The 26,254-nt window shown below is 39.7% G+C and overlaps 1 protein-coding gene across 1 annotated transcript; it reads right to left on the reverse strand.

Moving 5' to 3' along the window:
* Positions 1-472: 472 nt before the first annotated feature.
* On the reverse strand, positions 473-26,254 carry ZBTB10 (zinc finger and BTB domain containing 10). Its single transcript, XM_031050594.2, has 5 exons — positions 25,325-26,254; positions 17,456-18,353; positions 5,671-5,844; positions 4,690-4,865; positions 473-2,076 (listed from the first exon to the last, which is right to left on the reverse strand). Exons 1-5 carry the CDS (start codon positions 26,252-26,254, stop codon positions 1,771-1,773), a joined length of 2,484 nt encoding a protein of 827 aa, XP_030906454.2. The 3' UTR covers positions 473-1,770.

Below are 26,254 nucleotides of genomic sequence, written 5' to 3' on the forward strand. Positions count from 1 at the left end.
ATGTCTTAACATTATGTTACTGTTCTAATGATGTAAAGGACAACAGTAAAGCTTGTCTCCTTAAATACATACTAGCTGTGTTCAGATGGAACACCGTTAAGATTCTGTCCGTCAAAGCATAGTTCAAAGTCATCCACACAACTAACATAATTTAGTTACTTGATATAAAATAGGAAAAAATATACTCATTTTAAAATCAAACAAAGCTAAAAATATGGTGACCCTCAATTGGTTTTTATACAGTACTGTCACACTGGCCTAGCCATGTGTCATGGTAAATGCTCTGCATATTTACTGTTGTGACATAGTAAATCAGATGTATTGTTCCAATGATAGCCTGATTTCATTTGCCTTAGACCAGACAACACAGAGAAGTTGAAAATGAAGGTGTAACACCCTCCCCTCCCTTTGAAAGAGGCCAAAATCATTGGTACAATATCAGAATCTGGGGGGGGGGGGGGGGGGGGGGGAAGAAAAAAATAAAAAAAAATCCACATGGCAACAGAAATTCAAGTTCCAATGCCTCCAAGAAAATGTGAAATAAAGTATGTAGGGAGAGGTCATCCTGAAAGGTAGAAACTCAAAGAGCATTATTTTGCTTTGGACTTTGTTTTTTCTTAACAAAAAAAAATAATTGCAGCAAATGAAGTTGACAAGTTAAATGTAACTGGTTTATATTAAACACTAGCAACAACCCCATTAAGTACAAAAGAATAAAAAAAGTCTGTGTTCATTTTTATGACGAACAATGGGCACAATAGCCTAGTGTCCAATTCACATCACAAACTACCCAAAAACTGGACAAGTAAGAAATTACCAACCAAAAAGTTGTTTAATATGACACTTTCTCCATTTCTTGTATTTTTATTCTATGGGACTGAGGTATACACCAGGGAAGTCAAAAAGTCTGAGAGAAGGAGGGCCTTAGAGGAGGAAGAAAACATTATTACATCAGATACCTTTTAGCATGACTATCTCTTTTGACTAACTGGCAGAAGAACTACCCATGCTGTGATCAGTTAATTATTTCCATTACTGGTCATTTCTTCTGCAAAACCATTTTGGAACTGACACATCAGTAGCAACCTTCTCGAAAACTCAAAACTGAAGAAACAGATGCTAAATTAATGCCATTATTAACTTTTCCAGTGCTTATCACCTATACCACCTGTCAACATAGAGCCACAAGTTTCAAAACTCCATTTCAATACGGTGTTGGCATTATCTGTGCTGCATATTTAAATGATTGGCTTTCATCTACCAGCATATGGGAGAGGTAAGGTTTGTATGGCAAAGACATGCTTGTGGAAACAAGAGCCACTAGCCCAAATTAGATTCTCTGGCTCACTGACAAAGTAGGAGTAGATTTGGGAAATCTGTCTTTGTATTTCCATACCAAGTTGCAATTTTCTTCATTCATGTTAACAGATACATGAATGTGTAACATACGTACAGTTACTACTATGTCTGAATAGGACCCAAGTAGCTATATCCTATAAATAATAAAAAATACATTTTTCTTTTGATAACTGACTGTAGATGTGAGGACTCTGTATAATTCAACCAAATAGTTGTATGCTGTACAGTCCTGTGCAAATATCATAAAAAAATTAATAATCCTTTTTTGCTATAAGGCTTTGACCCTACATTTTTCACAGCAACATAACTACCATCCAGCCTGTACCATACTTCGCAAGCCTTCAGTCCAAAAAATTCAAATAGTCAATCCATACAGTGTCCATCTGTGGCACCCTGAAGTCATATGCTCTGTCAGTCATCTAAAGGCATACAAACTTCTGCAGATTCATCCCATCGAGACTGGTCATTCTGTTCTTCTACATCATCACCAAGCTCCTCATCACCTTCTCCCACTTCATTTTCTTCATATTCTTCATCCCTAGGAAAATCTGTGTCCTGCACCTGGTCTGCTCCTTCCTGCCCTCCAGGTTGAGATTTATCTGCACAGTCTACACAAACGCCGTAACGTCGCGATCCATGTCTTATTCCAACACTGGCTGCCAGCATGAAGATCTTCTTACACACCATACATTTATACTTTTTATCCTTTTTATGCACCTACAGAAGAGAAGTATTAACAGCTGAAAATATGCATATCGAGTTGCACTGGTATACAGGACCAGAAAACAGTAATTGCCAATTGAAAAAGAAAACTTTTTTTAGCTCTTCCAAAAGATAGCCAGCACTGTTCAGAGAAAGAGAAGTACCACTAGAGATCCTTTTTGACTCCATAATCTATTGCCCACAACCAAGCTAACTGCTTACTGTTCAGCAGGAAGCTGAATAACTGCCTGGTTCATAGGCAACTGGCTTATTTAATGACTATTCAGTGTACAGAACAAAACTCAAAGCCAGCACTTGTGTTGTGCACAGGGTCATCTCTCATCTAGGAAATTGCCTTTACAATTTTAAGTTCTAGAAACTTCAAGAGCAAACAGGAGTTAAATTGTGTGTGAATTCAAAGAGCTGAAAAAGCCTCCCCTCCCAACATAAGCAGACCCAACATCACCTTTCCAGGTTCCTCTGGGGAATTTTATGTCCTGTATTTAGAGTGAGGTTGTGTGTAAAATTAGAAGGCTGCTGTTGTCTAACTTGACTAAACTTGAATTTTAATTGAACTTGGGTATATGTTACTTGTACAATTCATGGACAATAGTTATCATTTTGGGGGAAAAAAAATTAGTTGAAAACTTCTTTCTTCTATCTTGTGTCCTCACAACAGAGGACACAATGTGCTCAAGCATTTTATTTGACGTCACACTGAAAAAGTTGCCATTCTAGATAAAACAAATTCCCACCCAGATGAGGGGGGAAAAAAACCCAAACCCCAAGGTCAAGATACAAATAGTTACTTTAGTCCCGCTGTGTAATCTGTACAGATGATACAACATGCTTTTTCCTCAGCATCTAGATTTGTTATGAGGTGTTTCTTGGAGTGGGGTGAGGAGGAAGGTGTTCCAGCTCCATCAGGGAGAGTACACTTCATTGAAAGCACAGGGCTGTACAGAACTTACTCTGTAGCTACTTTCACCCTGTATGACTCCATCTCCTTTCCTGGAGAGAAAAGTCTTCAGCTACAAGACCTGGTCATAAGGTGCAGGACAGAAACCTGAAGTCCCACTCCACACCTCCTAATAGACTGATTACTATCCACTGTTGCCATTATCTGTGGTGAGCCACAAAGGAAGAAGTCAAGTAGCTGCTGCACCACCAATAAGGTGATAATTACCTACCCTCCCCATACCATTGCTACCTCCATCACTGCAGTCATCTATACATGCTACACAACAGAATGTCTTTCAGACATGATAGGGATTCTTGTTCCTTCAGGCATCTAAGCCTTCCTCCTCCTATACCACGCAGTGAAGAAAGGCAGCAGTAGCGGGGGGGGGGGGGAAAATGTGTATCTATTATGAGATAAGTCCCATGGAACGTAAGAAAGATGCTGGTTCTAAAACTTACATAGGAGCCATTAATATATGCCTTTCCTACATGTACAGCAGTTTAAGGAATACTTAAAATTACTACAATGGTCTTAGAAATACTTGCTAGAATTACATCCCAATATGACTCAGGTTATTGTTTACTTTTAATAATATTACTGGCTAACAGAAAGTCCATTTCATGACAGCAAAAGCTTAAAAATAAAGTTAGGAAGACTTAACAAAAAGTCTTTCTGCATCTGCATTAAAATTTGGAAGCTCACCACCACTCTTCTCGCTTGCTGAAGAACAAAAAGCCAGTTGTGAGGATATTACAGAAACTTGTGGAACACCTTCATGAGAGAGTGACCCATTGGTGACCCATTGATTCTCAAAGGACTGAGGAAAGGTACTAAAACAGAGAAGTGCAATTTACCCCATTCAATGTACTGAGTATCTGCAAAATGAGGGTTTTTTTTTTTAAATCACAGTTTAGAGAAATATAATTTCCCTCTCATCACCAATAAGATCTTACTTTTATTACTCCCCTAAAGTATACCTTGGATTTTATACATTAAATATCATAATGAAGTAATTTCCTACAAAGATACAAAGTACCTGCACAATACCCAAGGCAGATAATACTGTCTCTGGATCTTCAGATAAACAGTGCTCAAGTCAAATCCGGAGTTATGCAACATGCACAGGACAGTGTAAGCTCAACTGCTGATTATGGTATTGGCAGAACACAAGTCAGGAGGACATTTACTTTCTGCATTTTTCATTCTTTCCTAAATCTTAAAGCAGACACTATACTATAGATTTGTCCAGTGGTGAAATAAGTATTTCAGAACTTCATCAAGATGTGTTGCAATTACTGATTAACAGTGTCCTCATAGAAAATGGTGATGCAGCATTTTAGAACAAGATGTGATAGTCTACACTGCAGTAACATTAAGCCAAAACTCCCTTTCATTATCCATAGAATACTTGAGATATAATGCATCCCTTTATCACATCTTTATCAGACTGTCTTGATTGATGCTGCATTTTCCATTGAGATAGAACACTAGAGGTGTAGTTAACATAAAGAGCTGTTTCTCTTCACCCATTTTAGATTAAGATAAAACAACTTACATTATGGCAGATCAGAGAACAGTGTTTCTTCCAACTACCAAAACATTTGTAACAAATGCAAAACGCACTTGTACATGTGCACACATACATACACACACTTGAGGTTACCTACCAAGGAATGTCTCTTTACATGCTCTCTTCGAGTAAACAGCTTCCCACAGATGTCACAACTGAAAGATCTCACGCCTGTGTGAATGAGCAAGTGTCTCTTTAGTGTTCTTCTGTATTTGGCTACATAATTACAGTGTGGACACTTCAACTTGTTCATGATTAAAGCAGAAGAATCACCTACAAGATAATAAGCCATCAAGAGAAAAGATGAAGAAACACAAGAAAAAAATATAAATAAATTCAGTATGTACTGTCTGGTGCACAGAACTAAACAGGTGGCAAAACAATAAAGCACCCACATGACTTTGCATCAGCCAAATCACAGCAATGTCCACCTCCAGAAACCACAAATACTGGTAGGTCCTGCATGTATGATCTTGCTAGAAAAATACCTACTTGTAACAAGAGATTTTTTACTATGCAAGTACAGATCAATTCTTTGAATTGCTTGCTTGAACTATTAATAAAGGCACACAAATGGTGAAAGAGTAGAAGATGTAAGTAGGTTTCACTGAAGAGGGCTTTAGTTATGGCTGCACTGAATTCAAAACCTTTATTGCAATGACTTATTCTTAATAGCAGGAAGTATGCTCAGAGATCTACCTCTAAAGTGATATTTAACTTTGTATCTTCAACGTGTCCAATTTCAAAGCCCATTTATCTATAGCTAGCTTACTAAAGGGAAAGGAGGGGGGAAGCCATCAGATCATTAAAGACCTCACGTATCTTCCTATTCTGGCACAAAGCTGATCTAAATCATGTTCTGTTTTTACTTCTCCATACATCTGAATTCTTCTCCCTCCAAGGAAGTATTCCTATTTACATTATCCAGAAAAGCAAATGAAGTGGAAGATAATGATATAAACACTTGATCTTGTAAACCTCTAATCAAATTAATCAAACATTACCAGCAATGACATAGAAGATAAAGAACCCCTATCAGAGGCAAAACAACAACCTCCTCTCCATCAGATATACTTGCCATTTTCCCAAGCTTCTTTTGGCCAAGATTCTGGCAGCAGTCCATACTTGAAGTCACTTGAAGTACCCGGCAACAGTCCGTACTTGAAGTCACTTGAAGTACCCGGCAGCAGTCCATACTTGAAGTCACTTGAAGTACCCGGCATCAGTCCATACTTGAAGTCACTTGAAGTACCTATTACAGACACAGTCTTACTTTAGCTTCCCAGGTTCTAATCAGTCATGTTGTTTAGTGACATACATATACTTTTTTAAATGTAACAAAAAAGTTTCAAAGCTAAAAATAGTAATTATAATCTTTTTTGTGCACACTCTTGGATACTGAAATGAAGAAATAACTGCATCCCTAATTTTAATTAAATGAGACCTTTGAACTACTCTGAACAGCATCATTTTTTCTCCCCATCCTGAGAAAAATTCAAAGCCTTTTTCATACTACAGGAACTTCTATGGTAAAGATATTTATTCCTTCACTGCCACCATGACAGGACTAAAAAGTTTTCCATTGAATGCTCTTTACAACTACTTTGTGCAGTGACTTCATCTGGTCTACCACAGGCAGCTAGAGCTGATAAAAAAGTAAACATTTTCCAATGAAGGTGTAATTTTCTTTATTGCCTTAGAATATCTCAGTGGCATATTAAGTGCTTTGAAGAACCTTTATTTGTATGAAGTATCTTACAGCTATGTCTAAATCCTTTTTTGAATAATCATCTCCACTACTCTGTAACCACATCAATTCAAGAGACCACAATTACTCATAATATACCAGCTTAAAAGACTAGTTTGCATATTTACATTTGGTCTTTAGACAAGCTCTTCATGCAGTTTGCATGGTCTTCGTAGCTTTTTTCCACACTTTAAAAGAACAAAGTAATTCAGAAGTGAACAATGCCTTAAAGAGATCCTTGCTTGTTTATAATTCTATACTTTCGTAACAAGGAGGAACTGCACGCGTGAACATGGAATCGTTACTACACATCACAGAAAACTATAAATAGTACATGATAAAGCTACAGTAGGCATTTGACAAAGTTGTATTTGAGGGGCAAAGACTCTTCTGGCAGGACTGCAAATCATTCTTCCCCTCTCCACCAGACAGCAGTTTGTTGGAAAACATGAACTCATAAATCCATTACTTTCCCTCACAGGCACACAGTTGTTAAATAAACAGACTGCAGTGGAAACTGGCAGCTTTCCTTTCATTTGTTTGCATGGTGCTCAGGTCCTCACACTGGGTTCCCAATGTCACCCTTGTGTGAAGTCTTGAGAAGGGCTTCATTGCAAATAGATAAATTTTTACTTTAAAGTCTAAGACTGTACATTTTAATATTCCAAAGACTTTATCCTTTGTCCCTATACTGCTCAAAGATTTTCCTGGGAAAGGCAATTCTCTTAATGTAAAATACATGCAGCTCATGGTAAACTGCATACTGAAACACTCCCTCCCAACTTACAGTTTTACTGGAAAAAAAGTACAGATTACAAATCCTCAGAGCATTAGACATATACAGTAGTTTCATTTACTGCTCAGACAGCGTTACATTTGGCAGCAGCGGGTTCATTTGCAATATAAGGTGGCAGTTCAAAAGGATACCAATTAACAAACAGGAAGCTTATAATTCTATCCTATCCATTAGACAATGGCAAACTACAATCAAAGCTGAATCATGACTTCCAAAATAAGTATTCCACTGGAGCTTTTAAAAAGCAGAGCTTGAGTAGACAAAGGAAGAGAAATCCTACTGTTTTAGCTCACACACCTAGCTATTTTGTTATAGAAAGGAAGAAGGGCAAGGAGAAGGGAAAAAATCTCCCCTTCCTTTAAGAAGCACAGTAGTGAGGAATTTTTTTTTTATTTTTTAATTTTTACTCTAATAGCTGTTATGTCCAAAAGAGGCAAGAACTCCTTACACTAACTTGGCACTATGGACTCCAGCAAAAGCATCTCAGAGCAGCTCAAGGAATAGAACACAGATACCCTATAGACATGCCAACTACACATTCCTTTGAGGTGAGCAGTCAAACTTCCTTCTGCAACATACAAGAAAGGATTAGTGGGAAAGCACTGATGTACAGTCTGGGCAACAGCAAAGACAACTTCAAGGCTAAAAGCCTCCAAATTAAAGCAGGCTTCAGGAATTAGCAGGAAAAAACAAGATCAAGCAAAACAAAGCAAAAACATTCTATTCTATTAGACATTTTCTTTATAGGTTCTTCCCCTCTAATAGAGCTGTTCCATCTTTAGTTGACCAGTAGAAAATATTTTAATCACACACACCTCTTTTATGGAAGGAATCATCTCTATGATAAACAGATATCATGTATATGCTGTGTGTAGCAAATATCACATAGATTACTTCAAAATAAGCATACATCAAAGACTGACCATAAGTAAGAGTTGCACTAAGCTGAGCACATGTCACACTGTCATTTTGCCAGTTCTTCTGGATCTAAGAGAACACAAATTGAATTTCATTAGGAACATTCATACTCACAGCTGGTACTGAAGTCTGAGGGAAGTTAGGAGCTCAAATCCCTGCACAGGTCTAGATGTTAACATAAGACTGCATAGAGCTTCTAAATCTTTCTACCTCCAATTTGAAAAGAAAACCTGCTATAACATGAAAGAACATTGGCACTGATACCACAAAAGATAAGAGGTTGCTAGACACTTCAGTCGCTGCACAATACAGGACTAAGTAGATGATAACTAAACCTAATGCTTATTCTTAGAATAATTCGCTGACCTAGAAAACCTTTCTGGATTAAGTGCACATATAATGTGTCCAAAACAACAAGAAAAAGGCATTTTTTAATGCCTAGTGGCTCATCCATATAGGAAGGACATGATTTTCCTATAGCTGGGAACTGGAAGTGCAATACCCAGCCCTTGCTTGTTTTTCCCAAGTGTACACAGAGCCTACAGTGAGACAAGCTTCTGGCTGTAGCTGAGCCAACCATAAGATGTTATGGACCCCTCTGGCTTGTAACATTTACTCCCATTCCTCCTCCCACCCAAGCTACTGCCCCCTGAAATCTGCTTGCAAAACTGTCCCTGTCAGATGATTTTGATAGAAGATTGAAAACAACTACATATGCAATTGTACTGGTAGACTGAGGGGGCAAAGAGGGAAATACAGACAGCAGTGGGAAAGATCTTAAAAACAAAAATAGTCTCCAACAAAACCAAAACATAACAGAGGGTATTCAGGAGCACTGATGTTCTGTATCTCCAGACCAGGTCATGTGAATACAATTTTTCTCTGATCAAAGGATAACTTCTTACAGTTTTGACAGTAGCCTGATCTTAAAAACAAAGAAAACAACCTAAGCGCCTCCCCCCACCCCCAACCAACCAAACAAAACCCCATAACAAACAAACACAAAATAATAAAACCAAACCAGGATACAAATAAACTGATTAACTATCAGCACTAAAATTGTCAAGATGTCTATTTGAGAAGAGACAAAGACAGTCTGACATACAATGAAGTGGTTGTGTAGACTTTTACATAACTAACAAAACTTTTATGGAAGGATTTTATGTTCTATCATGCTTGTTCTCAGGAGAAAGGATAGCCAGAAGTGGGGACACATGGATTTTCAGTTTCGAAGGCAAGAAGTAGGGGAGTACCACCAGAAAGAACACATCTAAGCAGAAACATCTTTAGCTTGACAGGTTTTCTTGTCTTTCTGTAACCAGAAATATACAGATATCTGGGGAAGAAAAGGAGACATTACTGAATAGAAAATGATCCAGGAGATAGCCATTGAACAGGTTATTACAGAAAAGGACATGGAGGTAGGGTGCACTGAGAGAAGATACAAAGATTCACACGGGTTACAGTTGCCTTAAGAACTTAACCTTTGCTTCCTTTACACACCTTAACACTAAAAACAGCAACAGAAACAGCAACAGAAAATAAGAGGATACTATTTCCCACCAGGTTTTCTGGCACTGACTGCTCATCCACATCAATTAAAAACAGACAGAAAACAGACAGGATAAGCGATTAGGCCATAGCTTCCAAGGATTGTGAAGAGAGCAGTAGTAATCTACTGTTACAATCTGGATTGCTATTAGAGAGCTGGATTTGTTGCTTGTGTTAAGTAACATGACATAAAAAACCAGCACTGCACAGAGACATACTGGGGAGGTGGGGAAAAGAAAATATATTGTACTCTATTTGTTTCGAAGTACTACTCACAGCTTTAACCTTGCTTCTGAAAAGGGCTCAAAGCATATTACTTCTCAACTGCCTCTTGCAACAGAAAGCTCAAATTTAAGACATTCTGCCAAAGCAATCTTATATACTGATCCAAACTACTCTTTATTCTTACTATTTCTCATTCATGAAAACAAACAAAACTTTTATTGCCTTGACTATAGAGGCAGATCTATCACTATTTAACCCTGCCAGATGACCATCAAATTGATGCTAAATATACCATCCACTTTGTTATCATTTATTCCCTGAAAAACTGCTTCCTGAGAAAGGGGTGCCATTCACATTAGAAAACTATTTTGTTGCTTTCTTCCCCACAAAGGCTAAATCAGTGAAACACAAGACAGTAAGAGTTTTCCTCATCCAGGCCATTTATTTGTGGGGGAGTTATTGTTCTCCAGGGACTATCACAGACTCATACAAAAACATAAGTCTGAAGGGACCCCTGAAGGTCACCGAGTTTCAACCTCCTGTTCACAGCAGGGCTAACTTCAAAGCTGCTTTGGACCTTGCCAAGCTCTAAAAATCTACAAGGACAGGAGATACCATAAACCCTCTAAACAATCTGTTCCAACACAACTGTTCTCATAGCCAACTGTTTTCTTAATATACAACTGAAATTTCCTTAGCTTCAACTTGTGACAACTGACTCTTGCCCTTTCCCTGTGCTCTCCTGAAAGGCGGCTAGATTCATTCTCTTCAATCCCCTAAAGGTGGTAGAAGATAGCAGGCAGATGTCTTGACCTCCTCCATACTAAACAAATCTAGTTCCTCATGTTCTCAACATGTTCTTCATCCACGTTAGTGCCCTACACTGGAATCCCTCCACCTTGCCAGCATGCTCTGGGCTGCCCTAAACTGGGCCCAGAATTTCAAATACAGTCTTGCCAGTCCTGAGCACAGGAGTATTCCCTCAGCCTGTGGGCTATGTTCTTGCTAATACCACCACCATGAGGCTAGCCTTCATAGCTCCTAGGATGCAGTACTGATTCATGTTCAGTTTGCTGTCCACAACTACCCTGTCATTCTTTTCAGAGTTATTACATAGCACTCAGCTTGTACTGATGCATTAGGCTGTTACTTCCAGACACAGGACTTCACATTCATCTTTGCACAGCATCTTGGGGGCTCCTGTTCACAGATTCCTGCAGATTGTCGAGGTCCATCTGAACAGCCACCCAGCCCTGCCCTCCAGCATATCCTTTCCCACCAATTTGATGTCATCTGCAAAACTTGCAGACAGCATCTTCTGTACTACTATCCCCATCGCTGATGAAGATATTGAACAGTATGAGACTCTGCTAGCTATTTTCTGGAAAAGCGCCCTCCTTGACTTCACTGTCAAGAAAATAAATTCATCAATAAACTTCAGAACTAAGTTGTGATCTCAAGGGCGAGATCATGAACACTGCCAACAAGTCGATTTAAGGATGTACCTCAAGTTAAGTGTTAATATAAGTAGGACTTTCAAGGAGTTAACACACCTGAAAGGCTGCATGAAACTCCCGGAAACTGACTGGCATTTAGAATTAAGATCCTTCAATACCGTAAAAACCACCAACCACTCTAGATACTCTGATAACAAAATTAAATATTTTGGCATCATGTTCTGCTCCTATTTCCTTGCTAATTCTTTGGAAGAGTGACTGCAAAACAAATCCAAGGAAGTAAGTTTTATTTGTCCTCAAAGCTGTCAGCTTCTTCCTGAGGGGGTAAAAAAGCATCAAATTAAGAAAATAAGAAAATTAAGCTTATTTTAATCTTAGCCCTAATATAAGGTGTTTCTACATAGTAAAGCCATTACTTCCTTTCTCCATCAGCATTAGAAAACTGCTATTGCTACCATTCTATCAGCTACCTGTTGGAGCTTGCAAACACATTTTCTTGAAGAATTAAATGTCAGCTTCATTGACAAGAAATGGAAGAGCATCACAACTGAAGACTACTGATGTCACTGTAGTTGACACAAATACACTGAAAACAGATATGGGTTTTCATTTGTACTTATTCTTAAGTACATAAGCACAGATAGCATTGCTGTAGAGACCGCTTCAATCCAAACAACTTTTTATGATAAAACAGTGAAAGGAAATGCTAAGGAGATCTTCATTGTAGCTTCTCTAATCACAGACAGTCTTAGAAGCAGTATCATAACTGACCAAACCCCTTGTATTGAACTGGTATCCCAGCAGCATTTATTCCAGACTTGTTTTGCCAAAGCCTAACTGTGTCCAGGAATACCATGTAATTTTGTCTTTATACTGGGCTTTGAAGAAAGTCGGGTACAAGACAGAGGCACAAGTCTGTAAAAATACCAAATGAAAGAAAAAAACCCCAAACCTTCCAAAAACAGACCAACAAATCCAAAAAACCCCCAACCAAACTAAATAAACCAATCACAAATACTTCAAGAACTCTGCATAATAAAATCTGGAGTACCTGAGAAAATAAGCTATTCAGTCTGGTACCATGCTCTCCTCACAAAGTAACATGCAACATTACATCCTGAAGAAAGGGGATCAACTCAAGTCACAAGCAAGCAAATGTGTAAGAGATTGGCTTTTTTTTTAACATATCTCATACTTTGCATGTACATGACTTGACCACAAAAGACAACTGTTGCTTAACAAAGAGCTGGGTTGGGGTTTTTTTCAGCTTTAAAGATCACATCCCCTCAATACCACCCTATCCTCACCCCACTCCACTCCCCCAGCAGTGGTACTACCAGAAGCCACTAAAGTTCAGCAACTGTGGCTACATTTTTACACTAAAAATGGCAACTCTGATCTTGCTACATCCCCTCTCCACTATTCCTGGTATGACAGAATAAAAGCTTGTAACTTAAAAAGCTGCAGCAATGAAGACTAGTATGGTTTAAGTGAAATTGACTGCTAAAGCTGTACTACCACCACACATGTACCTCAAGTACCACAGTGAGCTTTAGGGTAAACACACAAGTGTAAGAGTTAGTAGAAAAATCAAATCAGCACTTCAGATTGACAAAGAGAACGTATTCCCTGCACTTCACTAGCACAGAGACAAGAAGAGGTTTGTCAGGTAGGAAAGGCCTGTGGACACCATATAACCCCATCCACCTTGCTTGCCTAGATGTGTTATGCTGCTCCCTCATGCAGTCCTGGTCAGTTTTGGGCATGACATTATTTGTAAGCAGGTTTAGCTGATGCTTGTATCCTTCTCAAAAGTAGTTGCTTCTATAACAAGCCAAATTAAAATATTTATGAATGCTCACAAACTCATTCAGGAATCCTGTTGCTCCACAAAAGGGCTGTTTTCATCCTGTCCTTGGTATCCTTCCCCTCACCACCAGAACCCCCCCAACACTCTCCACCCACCTCCCCCAGTATATGATACAGCATTGTCTAGCCTGAAAATCATGGTAACAAGTAGTCTAGAGGTAGCTTTGTAAAGATGCTGGGATATTACATACAAGTTCCCTGTGTCAGCTCCAGAAAGCATAAGCAACACTTCAACTGTGTTCTGAAGTCAGAAAAAAAACCATAAAAAACCAGACCCAAACAAAAAACAAATTCAAGAAGTGACAGACATTTATAAAAAAAAAACTTTGAATGGACATTAAGAATGTGATGAATTAGAAACACTGGGTTTTTGTAAACTGGAAGCCAAGAGATGCTGATTGTTATTTTCACCATGGTAAATGGTCAATTGCAGGATGTACCACAGCTCTAAACAATAAAGACGTTTTTTAGCAGATTATCAATTGCTAGGGAAGGGAAAATAGCAAGAAAGACTGTAGCATTCAGTGTGAAGAAACATGGCTATTATAATCAGTACAGCTAAAACTGAAGAAAGACTTGAAAGCTTCAGTAAGAGTAGGTAAAGTAAGACAGTACATGCAATTTAAAACTCATCTCAACTTCATGGAGTTTTCTCAAGCTCACCAAAGTGCTTCTTTCACAGAGCAGGTGTTAAATATAAACTCACTGGGCAGCACAAGGTAAGGAAAAGGAGCAGTTGACATTTCCTTATGGATACCAGTAGGAAAATGCACATTTGGCAAGAAGCAGTAAAACATGTTTGTTTTACTGGGACAAGAGCAGTAGCAGATAGTTCAGAACACTGTTATTGTTAATACTTACCTAGCAGTACCCAACTGGAAAGTCCATTTACTACAGAATACATGGTAGGGACTTCTGAGGTAAAATTTCACAGTGAGAAGAGTGTTCTTAGATAGGCTTCCCTACTACCATACCTATGGTATTTCTCACAAAACCACCAAATAACCCAAAACCGTAATCTAGGACACAGCAACTCACTTTGCATGTAACAGGACATATCATAACCACAGCTGGTGTTGGTTTCCCCCATCAGTCCATGACAAAGCATAACAGAATCAGCTCATTCTTTCCCTTTTAGCAATTAAAAAGGGTACTCCCTTAGCTTTCCTCATAGGAATTTGCTATGCTTTTTTTCCCTTCTCACACCATTGTCTTTTATCTCTTCCAGAAGACATTTTCTTGTGCATTTTTAACTCCCAGTTCCTATTATTTTTGGTTGCTTTTCATCTCCACCAGAAATTTAATCCACAACTAAAAAGTTACCATATAACCTGCAGGTTACTCTACAACTCATTCTTGTCATTCTTCCAGTTCTTTACTCCTCCCTCTTTCACCTTTTCTTGGGCATAGAGGAAGCAATTGAAAGCAGTGTTTAACAGCAGAATCTATCCACAGAGCAAAGAAAAATTTGCCAGAATAGAGGAGAAAGAAAACTGAATGCTAAAGCACAAACTATGGGTGAAAGTCAAGCTATACCAAGACCTACTTCCAATATCTCTTCTTGTCTTAAACAATGTGCATGTACATAAGAACTTCATAAAAGTAAAGGTCTTACAAAAATACTAGATATGGCTTCCAAAAATAGCTCTGACAGGAGATATAATTTTTAACTTGGGACCAATTATGTTGCACTCTAAGAGTACCAAAGAGATCACTAGTTGACACAATAAAATGAACTTCCCCTGCAATCACAGAACTTTCAATGGTTTTGGACAGACAACACAGCACAAACTCAGTGTGTTCCTGGCCTCTGATACAGCTCGTTTCATTAAGATGTCGAATGGATGTGTTTTGTAATTTAATTACTTTAGCACAGTGACTTGATGGAAACCTTGGTGCTTCTGTCCAAAAGAATCAATAAGAACTAAGCTTGTTTAACTGCATTTTCTATTATTTCTTCAAGGAAACTCCACAGCACATATTCAAATTATGCAGAATGCAAACATGCATTTATTTCTGTTGCTGACATCATTTAGTAGATATATTCTCTGTGCTGCTTCCAACAGAGAAAGGGGCTGAATACCTACCCCACAACTACATATGCTAAATTGTGCCAGAAATTGATGTTTGTGCAGTTAATATACAGGTCCTCAGCTCCTACTCCAGTCATTCTGTTGCGCTTTTTCTTGCTGCAGCAACTAAGTTTGTATTAGCAAGTAGTATAGTGCAGCATGGGCAGATGTGTTGTGCGGGTGCTGGGGGCTCAACATTTAAAGGTGCTTTAGTTAAGGCTAGATCTAGCCTGGCTATGGACCCTAGGCCTATTAGCAGTCAGCACACAACGAGCATGTTTCTGAAAGGCAGATTCTATTTTCACTTTGGCCAGAAGAAACCTTAAAAAAAAAGCTTAGATGGTATGAGAAAATCAGGAAACTCACTCTATAAGTGCACTCTCCCCAGCTGAACTGCAAAGCTAAAGTAGATCTACACATTGCATTCAGAGATGAAGATCAGAGATAAGCAAACCCCTGAAGCAGTTACAGAATGAATGCTAACTCCTCAGCACAGCTGCTTCTCCAGAGCTGCTCCCTGGTGTGCCACACTGCTTGCCAGCTAAACAGATGCATCTTGTACTGGCTTTTCCTGCTCACATGCTAGATGTATACATCTATAGTTCCAGTCTTCATTACTCTATGGTGTCACAAGTCACTGGTGCTCATGCACATACACTGTAGGGTACAGCACAGACTAGAATGGTTGTATGCCCTCCACTGAGCTGCTATTGCGGGCTTACACCTGGGTACTGCCAGCCACTTGGATGGGCATGTGCACTGCCATGAGCAGAGGCACTGCAAGGCCCCAGGAGAAATGGCTTGCCCCTGCCATTACTGAAAGAGTTTATTTCAGCCTTGATTTTGAACAATTCTGGGGATACAGGAGAAAACTATGGCCACCTTTCCCTCCACCAAAATAAATAGAGGTTCCTGAACCTTCACAGAACTCAGGCTGCTTTCAAATCTCTGTTTTGTCACTGGAACACAAAAACATCCAGAAATACTCTGTACCCAGAGGTGAGAGTGCTTTTTTGTTTGCTTTTTTTATTTCCCCTCTCAATTCTACCTCTTGACCTTGAGAAGCAGAGGATATCTACAGTGCCTTGATGTTTGAAGGGGGCATATGTTTTAAAAACCTTTTCTAATAGACATCTAAAGAACTTGCTTCCACCTATGTCTCAAATCCACCTTTGACTCCTGAACCGAAGTACATTTTCAAAACTGGTAATTCATCTAAAAGCGATACAGGTAAATGGCAGCACTTCATATAGATACTTCAATTATTCATACAGTATAATAATAATTAAAAAAATTAAAACCCTGAACTTAATTATATTGCCCCAAATTCCAATTATACTGTGAACGGTCTGTTTATCTTTGTGCAATTGTATCTGTTTAGGAAACATATTTAATCTTATTCTAGCATTTAGGTCAACCATAGATCTTTAAGGAAAAAAATGTCCTATGAATTTACTCTCTGGATTTGACTAAAGAATAGTTCAATAAGAATATATTCCTTCTACTATATGTCATTGTGGAATCTCTTTCCAATCAGTTTCATATGTTTGCTTTAAGAGTTTCTATTACACTACCCAGGACTGCTCTATTTTGTAGCTTCCCACATACCCTACCATAAACAGCAATAAAAACTTGACTTCCATTTGTGCGTGACACTTAGATGAGGGAAATCACCAGAAGGATCATAGAACCACAGAATACCAGGTCAGAATGGACCTCAAGGATCATCTGGTCCAATCTGTACACACTTCTAGCAGTGTAGCATTTTTTAAATGCCAGAAGTTACACAATCCTGTCCAATGTAGCTATTTTCCAGCTCAAATTGATGGAGGTAGAAGTCTCTTTTGCTAGTGCAGAAGTAACAGCCCTTTCTCCCTGTGCAACCAGCTAACATCAACAGCCACCAGTTCTCACTCGTCAATTTTGTGCCTACTAGCGGCTACAGATTAAATGTAAGAATTTTAGTTTCTACTGCTGGTAATGATCCCCAACCCAAGCATGAAAACACCATGTGACACACTGTGCAGCACAGGAGTGCCATTTCTTTCTCTAGCCAAAGATACACTGCTGTGCCCTAAGGCACAGAATCAGGTTTAAAGCAGATTACTACCTTAGTAACTTGGTTGGTGTGCTGCTTTACTAAAAGATCCTATCCAACACACCCTTATAAAAGTTACATTGCCATGTACTTTATTCAAATGACAAAACTGACATTAAGCAATATTTACCTGCTTCTTCTTTAATAAATGACAAATCTTCTTCTGGATATGGGACTGATGGTTGCAACACTGAGCAATCTTCTGAGTTCTCTTCAGTATTAGGTGGTATATTATAAATAAATCTCTTTGCAGTTTGGTTTTTCCTTCTTGCTTTTCCAGGCTCTTGAACCGATTGTCCCTGTGCACCCACATCATTCCATACAAAAACTTTTCCTTCGCCTTGTGATTCATTCTCAGCCATTTCAGGTGAGCTGTCCTGGACCCAACTGCAGTCATTCATTTGGTAGCTTTCCATTTGGCCCTCATCAATCGAGTAACCATCGTTCTCAGTTTTTATGCTACTTGCCAGGTTGGTAAGGTTTCTTGTTGCCCAGAAGCTGGCAACTTTCTGATCCCTTGGAGACAAACCATCCCTACTAACAGATCTTCTGTTGTAATCCACTACAACAGTCTCTGGAGCTTCTGATTTTATGCTTATGTTTAAGGCATCTTTAATGAAGTTGCGGCAGGACTGGACAACCTCTGTCATCTGAAGGTAGCTGGCCACTGACATCACTTCAATGGCGTTTTGGCTCGTAAGCACGAGGTTACCAGAATATAAGAAGTCCAAGATGACAGAAAAACCTTGAACAGCAACAACGTCTAAATAGGTAACAGTGGTTTGGTTACGGCTTTCTTTGTTTGTAAAGCAATAAAGAGTCTTAAAGAAGCGGCTGCCTGCAACCAGGATGTTCTTGTGAGCTCTGAAGACCCTCCCACTCACCACAATATTAACATCACAAAGAATGCCTTTCTTCCTCTGCTCGTTGAGCTCTTGCAGAAGCTGATAGCAGTAAGAGTTCTCATTTGGCCTGCTGTTAAAATCACAGTATCCTTCATTATTCAGTTCTGCCGGTAACTCTGACTCCTACAATTAAAAAAAACCACAACCATAATTACTTCTTAATGAATGCTCTCCTTAGTCCTCCAACACTATAATAGGGATATGAAAATAAACTTAAAATAATTTTACTTAGAAAATATTTTGTTATTTATGTTCTTGGTCACAAAGACAGGCAGGGATATATAATTAAAAAAAAACACACTTCAGAAAACTAAGTATCACAATCTCATTCTGCACCCTCTGCCCCCAAATTTGACACAAAACTGGAACCAGCAGAATTCCTCGAGGGCAAAGGAAATGGCATTTTAGCCAAAAGTAAGACGATTTAGTTGAGTGTAAAGTACTTGTTTTTCTTAACCCACATATATTAAAGATCCAGGAGTCTCTAAAGTTTAAAATAGTCAGCTCTCACATATCTAACCCTGAGCTCTTCCCTAGAAATCTCCACTTAAATAGGCAAGTAGAACCCTGATAAATGATTCAACATTTTCTCACGATAAAACATGAATACAGACCTAACCTTTATGTATCTCCCAATCTGGCTTGTATGTTCCTGAAGCAGATATAATAGCAGATATATTTCTTATATAGTTCTACCTATCAAGTATTTATTCCTTATTCTCTAATTGTGGCATGGTTAGGATTAAACAGCTATATTACATGACAAGTGACAGAATATTGCAATGACCAAACAAAACTTAAGCTTCTTTTACATTATTTATCTGTGATTTTCCTGAATCAAGCTCCACTGACACTTTCTTGTAGTAACACCTTTAACTAGCACATACTTATTACACAGACAATATGTACTTATTTGTCTCTACAACCTTTTTAAGATGTGATCTCAAATGTGGTTTGAAGATTTTGCTCAAAGCAGTATCAGACAAACCAACATCAGGAAATTACTTGTTATGAAAGATTAGTTCAGACAGTGAGAGGCTGATAAGCAACAAGAGATCTGAACTAGATTTTAGAGCACTTAGAAAACTTTAAGCTGATGTTTAGACAATGATAATTCAGAGCTGCTACAAAGGAACAGCTAGGAGAAAGCAGAAGACAACACAGACTGGCAGGTTTGACACCATGCTTACATTCACTGACACATGCTGCCATCAAGAGCAGCAACGATGAGTGTTTTATTTTATGCTGGATCTCCAAGGTTTTCTCTTCTTCCCTAGCAAATAAGGACAGAACTGGCTGGCTCAGATAGAGTTTCGGATGAGAGATGAGCTTTTGCAGAATCCATCATTATTTTTACCTCTCATTTCCTAAAACACAGAAAATCACAGATTTGGGGGCCAGAGGTATACTTAAACTCAACTGCCTCAACATTTCAGGTTGAAATCAGCATTAATAAGGTAATGCTAATGTTGTCATGAGCCCATCATTTATACTGAAGCTAAAACATATGTTGCAGATAAGCACTACCCTTAATTTGGGACTATGGCAGAAAACAGCTATGTTAAAAAATAAAAAGTCACTTTTCATCACACAGGATTTACTGCATTAAATTAATACTCACCTCAATGTACAATTCCAATGTGGATCCCTGGGATGACAACAGAAGTTGCAACTACATCTTCTAAAATGATACTTACATCTACAGGCAGCAAATAATGCCCAGCACAACCACAACAGACACTGTACCATTTCAGCATCTCCTGCAGAGAAATTTCAGACTGCTGTCACACTGAACTTGTGTCTAAATCTCTACCCTACTCAGAAAAACACTTCAGTGATGAAGTTGAAATAAAAGCAATTAGTTTCTGTGAAAAAAAGGCAACAGATCTTTGTCCAACCTTGGCCTAATTTTTTTCTGTGTACTTCCTGACATACCCAAGTACTCCAACAGATCAAAGCTCTGAAACAGAGAGTGTATCCCAAATGTGTGACAGCTATGTCTATCAATCCAAGTTCTCAACAGATTTCAGATTTGGACTAGCTTCCTGTCGCTCCAGAAACAGAGTACTTCGTAGTTTCAAAATACCAATTACACTGACTTTGGATCCGATTAAGATAAAATTACCGTACGCTAAAGTGTTGTCACTCTAGTCAAAGTCAATCATCGGTGACTTACACCTCATACAATAAATGTTAGGTAGATGACAATCTGATTCTCTGAGAACAAGTTAAGCACCACATAAAATTTTAAAATAATCTGCAGCCATTTTCTTTTTACTAATGTCTGATTCAAAAATTGAGGGAGATATGCAACATTTTAACTCAGTATGTGTATGTATCCAGTCAAGCTGACAGAAAGAGAAACAGAGCTTTACAATAGGGGTGTTTTGTTGTTGTTTTCCTAAGAAAAAAACAAGCCATCATGGAAAAGGGAACTGTGGATCACAGAAGTGCCACAGAAACACAAGACTGAAGTTTTCATTATGAGGAGACCAGAAGACCAAGTGAAAAATAAGAGACATTATTCAACTAATGTCCAATCTATAGGGATGTTGGTGGTGAAGAGAGATTGATATTACAGCTTTGCAGAAACAGGTACATGAAGATTTTTAAAACTAACTGTAATACTGGAAACAACAGTATGCCTTTTGGTATGGAAGTAGCTAACCCTAACACCACACCTCAAATGAAATGAAACTGTTATCAAACCTCTGTACAGCAAGCCTGACAAGTAGAAATGACATTTACAATGAGAAAAACAAAATAAACAAAGTCTCTTGGAGAGTTTTAAGCATCTCCCCTTTGTGCAGAACAAGTACAATACAATTCAATAGGTGGTAAGGTGCAAAAAATAATTACAGAAAATCAAAAGTGTATTTTTAAGCTTCTGTTACTTTTGCTGTGCTCATAGAACATCATAAGGGTACAAACTAACAACATTCGCTTAGACTGTATTTTCAGAATACAGACTGAATACTAGCATCACTCGATATTCCTCTTCCAACACCAAACTACCTTATCCTTTAATAAAAATAATAAGAAATCTAGACTAAAAACCAGGAGACTTTCAGCTTTGTTTGTAGAGTCTACAGCATTATAAGCTGAAAAACTTCTCTATGTAGGTGAGATCAGGAAGCCATCTAACAGAACACAGACCACTCAAGGAAACTAATGTTGTCTTCATTTTCAATTAAGTTAGACTCATCTGAATACACCCAAATTACTTTCATATGTATAATTCACTAATTAAACTTGTCTAAAAGCTAATAGGAGCAGAAACAGACAGCAAATCTCTGCTACTGGAAACTTGCTTTTCCTTCTCTGCCTGTGCCATCAGCATACTCTGTCCCTAGGAGCAAGAACAGTGAGGGGTGAAAGGAGAAAAAGAGAAGCAAAACCAATCTAACCATAGATTCCATCTCAGATGGAATGAAAAGTAGTTATGCCACATTTTTGTAATCCCTTCCCCACTACCACACCTTACTCTACAGCAGTTCCCTATACCCCCAGATTAATTCTCATCCTGAAAAATTAATTCTCTAACAAAAGTGAGCTATCAGGAGCACATGCTGCTACAGAGGAAAATTATCTCAAAATATGGTCCTATCAGCTGCACACATAATGCTCTTCTACTGTTGTACATGCCTTTGCATTTCTGTGGGCAATGTAAGGCATGTAAGCGATTTCAAACTGTCCCATTAAGTGCTTAACATCCAAACCAGTAGAGCTTGAGGTCTGGTAAAAAAAACTATGTAAAAAAACAAACAGTAAGTGACAGCCCTTACTCTGATGGCCTGACTCCTCAACTTTTTTGCTCTGCTAAGAGTAATTCAAGAATTTAACTTAGAATACTACAGCATAACTCTTACATCTGAAGCATGACTTCTATTCATCACAGCTCACAAAAACCAAACAATTACAGTTCACATGATAAAAATAACACATCAAAGGCCTTCCTCCTTTTGGAGAGCTTCTGCGTTAAACCAACATGCCTGCTAGGCTGGAGAAAGCTTTTCTGGCAGTATTTCCAAAGCTCAGCTTCAAATTATGTCCAGAGAGAAAATGTTTTAAGAAGCTTCTTCAAGAGGAACAACCCACATCAGCCAATAAATCTGCATCTGGGGATCTAAATTCATCACAGAATTACTTTTTTTTTTTTTACAGTGATTTCCCAATAAATGTCTATTTAAGATTTTTGCAACACAATAGTCTATTTATTAAAAAAGGTAATTTCAAGCAGATTGTACCATTTGCTAAGCTTTAAAATGGAAATATTTTTTCTATTCTAACTTTTAAAATAAGTCAAGATTTTTGTCTTAGAAAGAGGCACCAACTGACAGCTCAATACCCTTGAATTACAGCAGCTGCAACCACTTGTGATGTATTTTGGCATTCCAAATTAAATGTATCCCAAAAATAAACCAAAATCATCACTCATTTCTTCATGAGTGTAATATCCAACAGACCTATAGAAATTCCCACTGTTTTACTGTCTCAACACCTACAATTTCCTTTTCACACTCAAACAGTGGCATTATGCCATATGTTTATTAGCAGCTGCTAAACATGCCCTGCAGTTGAAGCTTGTCAAGTCAAGAATACATGTGTGTTGTCTCTAACACAAAGGCTGAAAGATCTCTCCCAAGTTTCATTAAATCTAAACGGCTTTTCTGCCTCATTATGTGCGTTGGAAATACGGTCAGGGTACAAATTACCTACTTTTGTTCCAAGTATCTGGTATCATGGCATTAAGGAAAAAATGGGTCTATTGTTTTGGTATTAATTTAAACACATGTATCAAGAAATTCAAGTGCTATTAAAAGTGTGAAAGGATATGGAAATTAAATAGAAAAGCCAAAAGAAACAGAGATTCTTGATCAATTTTTGATTATCCAAGTGTAACCTCAAACTGTACCACAAAGAAAACTACACCGATTCTCGAAAAACTTCAGGTCTTTCCCTTGCGAGAAATTTTTAAGTGAAATGTAATTGCACAGAGATGCATCCAGCAGTTTTCCCATTTGAAAACATCAGTCTCTGTACAGCGACTTCATAGAAGCCTATCTTTAATACAGCACGAAAGAGAACCACTGATGCATCTCACCTGCCCTACCGTTTCGTTTATTACAGTTACTACAAATACTTTTTCTTAAACTCTCAGTGGTATAAAAGCAGAGGCTCGTTGTTTATAAAGATACACATGACACTGAAAGGCTAATCTTCAAATAAATACTTACAAGAACTTTCAAGCTACTGAGGCACACAAGCCAATAATACTTCACCCCCCTTCCGACCTCCCAGTATTAAGCAGTCTTACAACAGACTAGATATAGGAACACAAAGAAAAAGCTACTAAGTTCAGTAGGAAAAACTGTTTGGAATAGGTTTCAAATTTTTTTGTTTATCTGTAGCTTACTGTGAGCGAGAGAAACTTCCGAAGTGTGGCATTAAGTAGCCACATCTAGTAACATGTAAGGCTACACTATGACGGGACACACCTTCACGAAACTAGGCAACAAAGTGGCAAGGAATATATTGCAAAAATATTTTTAAAAATCTTATTTTCAAAGATACAAAGAGGCAAAAGAAACTAATTATTAAAGTTTCAAAATTAGAAACAAGTTATCTAAAGCAAGTTTGGCTAAAAACCGAATCCCAGATTGGAGGAAACTGATAAAATGACCTACTGACACGAAATGTCTGTAACAATAGCTGTCTTAGAGATACACTTACTAAAAAGGTAATTACTCGTCTTGAACATGAGTGTTTCATTTGTAAATCCAAAAATATTTTTGATACCTGATATTTTTACTCTAAGGTATTCCTTGCAGTCCTGCAGCAGTTTCACATAAAACTTGCATACCTTTTTCAACTAGCTCTAAGAAAATGTATGTCCACTTAACATTTTATCTGCCATCCTGATATCCTAACTAGACGTCAGAATAGCAGCTCTTGTCCAAGGTACCCCGAGCTCCTTAAAGCACTCAAGCAATAAGATCCATTTAACTACTGCACTACAATTTAGACTCCAGATACAGCAGTACAATCAAGGTGAGTGTTTTAATTACAACTTAGTTCTAAATAATGAGAAACGGAGCGATCGGGGGTTAATTCAAGCTAACAATTCGAGATCAGCTCAACAGCTCTCGTAGTAGCCTAACCTGAAGCACATTGGTTTGTGCCAGCTGAAAAGTTTAACGCCAGCTAGGCGATCCGAGGGAACTTTTGCGCTGCAGCCTTTCTCTTCCTTAGGAGAAAAGACTGCAGAACGCTGGCTATTCACCTCAAGTATTCTATAGGAGCTTTCCATCTGCGTATGTTCTGGAGTTAACCCTGCCTCATTCGTAAGAGCAACCAGGAAACGTAGTAATTTTAAGTTTAGCGGGGAAGATGAAGAGCTTCACTAGTCCTAAAGCATTTAGGAGAGCTGGCATATTAACATGGCTTTCAGGAAACCACATGTTTATCTCTAACACACACCAAGCAACTGCAGACTTCTTGCTCAGTAACTCAATCTAAAGCAATATAGTCAAGAGTAAAACAAACAAAAAAAAATTATGAGATTGACTACTCAGAGTTACCCGATCAGTGTGCGGGGACCACACCATTAGGAACAGCAAAGTAATTCTACCTTCACACTGGCAAGTACCAGTTTCACACGCAGTCGGTAGCCGGACACTACCCCCTCCTCCCCGGTACCGCAGGAGGAAGTTGTAACGAGTGTTTTTAAATCAGTGCTGCGACACTAGTAGCACGCAACTTTTTCTTCCCACGTTACTGGTTTATCTTCACAACATGAACTAATGAAAACAGCACTCGCTCCCTTCGAATGCGTAACGTTAACCAGAAACAGCCATAAACAATAGTTCGCTCTCCGGGGCCGCAAAACGACAACGCTGACAGCTCCGTGACCGCCCAAACCCCACGGGAGGGTCACCGGACTCGTCCCCTGCGCCGAGGACAGCAGCTCACCATGCCGACCACACGCAGGAAGCCATTTAAGTAAGTTAACACACGCGGGCATAAAAAAAGCAGGCACCTAAGCGAAAGGGGAGCCCGGCGTCCCACCCGAACTTAACCCGTCCCAACCCTACCTGCTCGGGGTTGACGGGCTCGTTGAGGCGATGCTCAGCGGAGAGGTGGTGCCGCAGGAGCAGCGTACGCTTGTAGTTGCGGGTGCCCTTGCAGAGTTCGTCGTGTCCCCCAGGCAGGGGCCCCCCGGCTATGATGAGCTCGGGAGGCGCGGCGGCGGCCAAGGCGGCCGTGCACCAGGCGCAGGACATGAGGCCGGTCTCCTGGCAGTAGTAGAGCCATGGGAACTCCTTGAGCCAGGAACCCTGGAAGGAGATGTGTAGCTTCTGCAGCAGGGACTTGGGCCTGGCCAGCGGGAAGTGCTTGATGCTCTCACCCTCGCCCGCGCCCACGCTGCTGCCCTCCGCCTCGTCCCCTCCATCGCCGCCCGACCGCCTGCTGCTGCTGCAGCTGCCGCCCTCGGCGCCACTGCCGTCGCCCAGGCTGCCCCCTTCACCGTCCTCCTCGTCGTCGCTGCTGTCGCTCAGGGAGCCCCCGTCCTGGGCCAGCTCCTTCCCCTCCAGCAGACCCTCCGTTTCCAAGCCCTCCGCGCCCTCCAGCTCCATCTCCTCGTCCGCCCCCCGCCCATTGAAGTGCTTCCGCGGCCAGGCCGAGGCCTCGCAGCCATTGTTAGCGCCAGACGGGGCGGCGAGGAGCCCCCCACCGCCCCGAAAGGCCAGTGTCCGGCGATTTCTCTCGGCGAACGTGGGGCCGGCGGCGGGGGGCAACACGGCGTCCTGAGGCAACAACAGCTCCTTCTCGTCGGCGGCGCCCTCCAGCTCCTCGGCCTCCAGCCCCTCCAGCTCCACTTCCTCGTCCGCCCCGCGCCCGTTGAGCGGCTCGGGGTCCTGCCGGTCCCAGGTCTCGGCCGCGCCGCCGGCAGCCGCCCCAGCCGCGGTGACGAGGCCTCCGCCGCGGAACGCCAGCGTCCGCCGGTTCATCTCCGCGAACAT

The sequence above is a fragment of the Melopsittacus undulatus genome, chromosome 1 (genome assembly GCF_012275295.1).
Source record: "Melopsittacus undulatus isolate bMelUnd1 chromosome 1, bMelUnd1.mat.Z, whole genome shotgun sequence".
Classification (NCBI taxonomy): domain Eukaryota; kingdom Metazoa; phylum Chordata; class Aves; order Psittaciformes; family Psittaculidae; genus Melopsittacus; species Melopsittacus undulatus.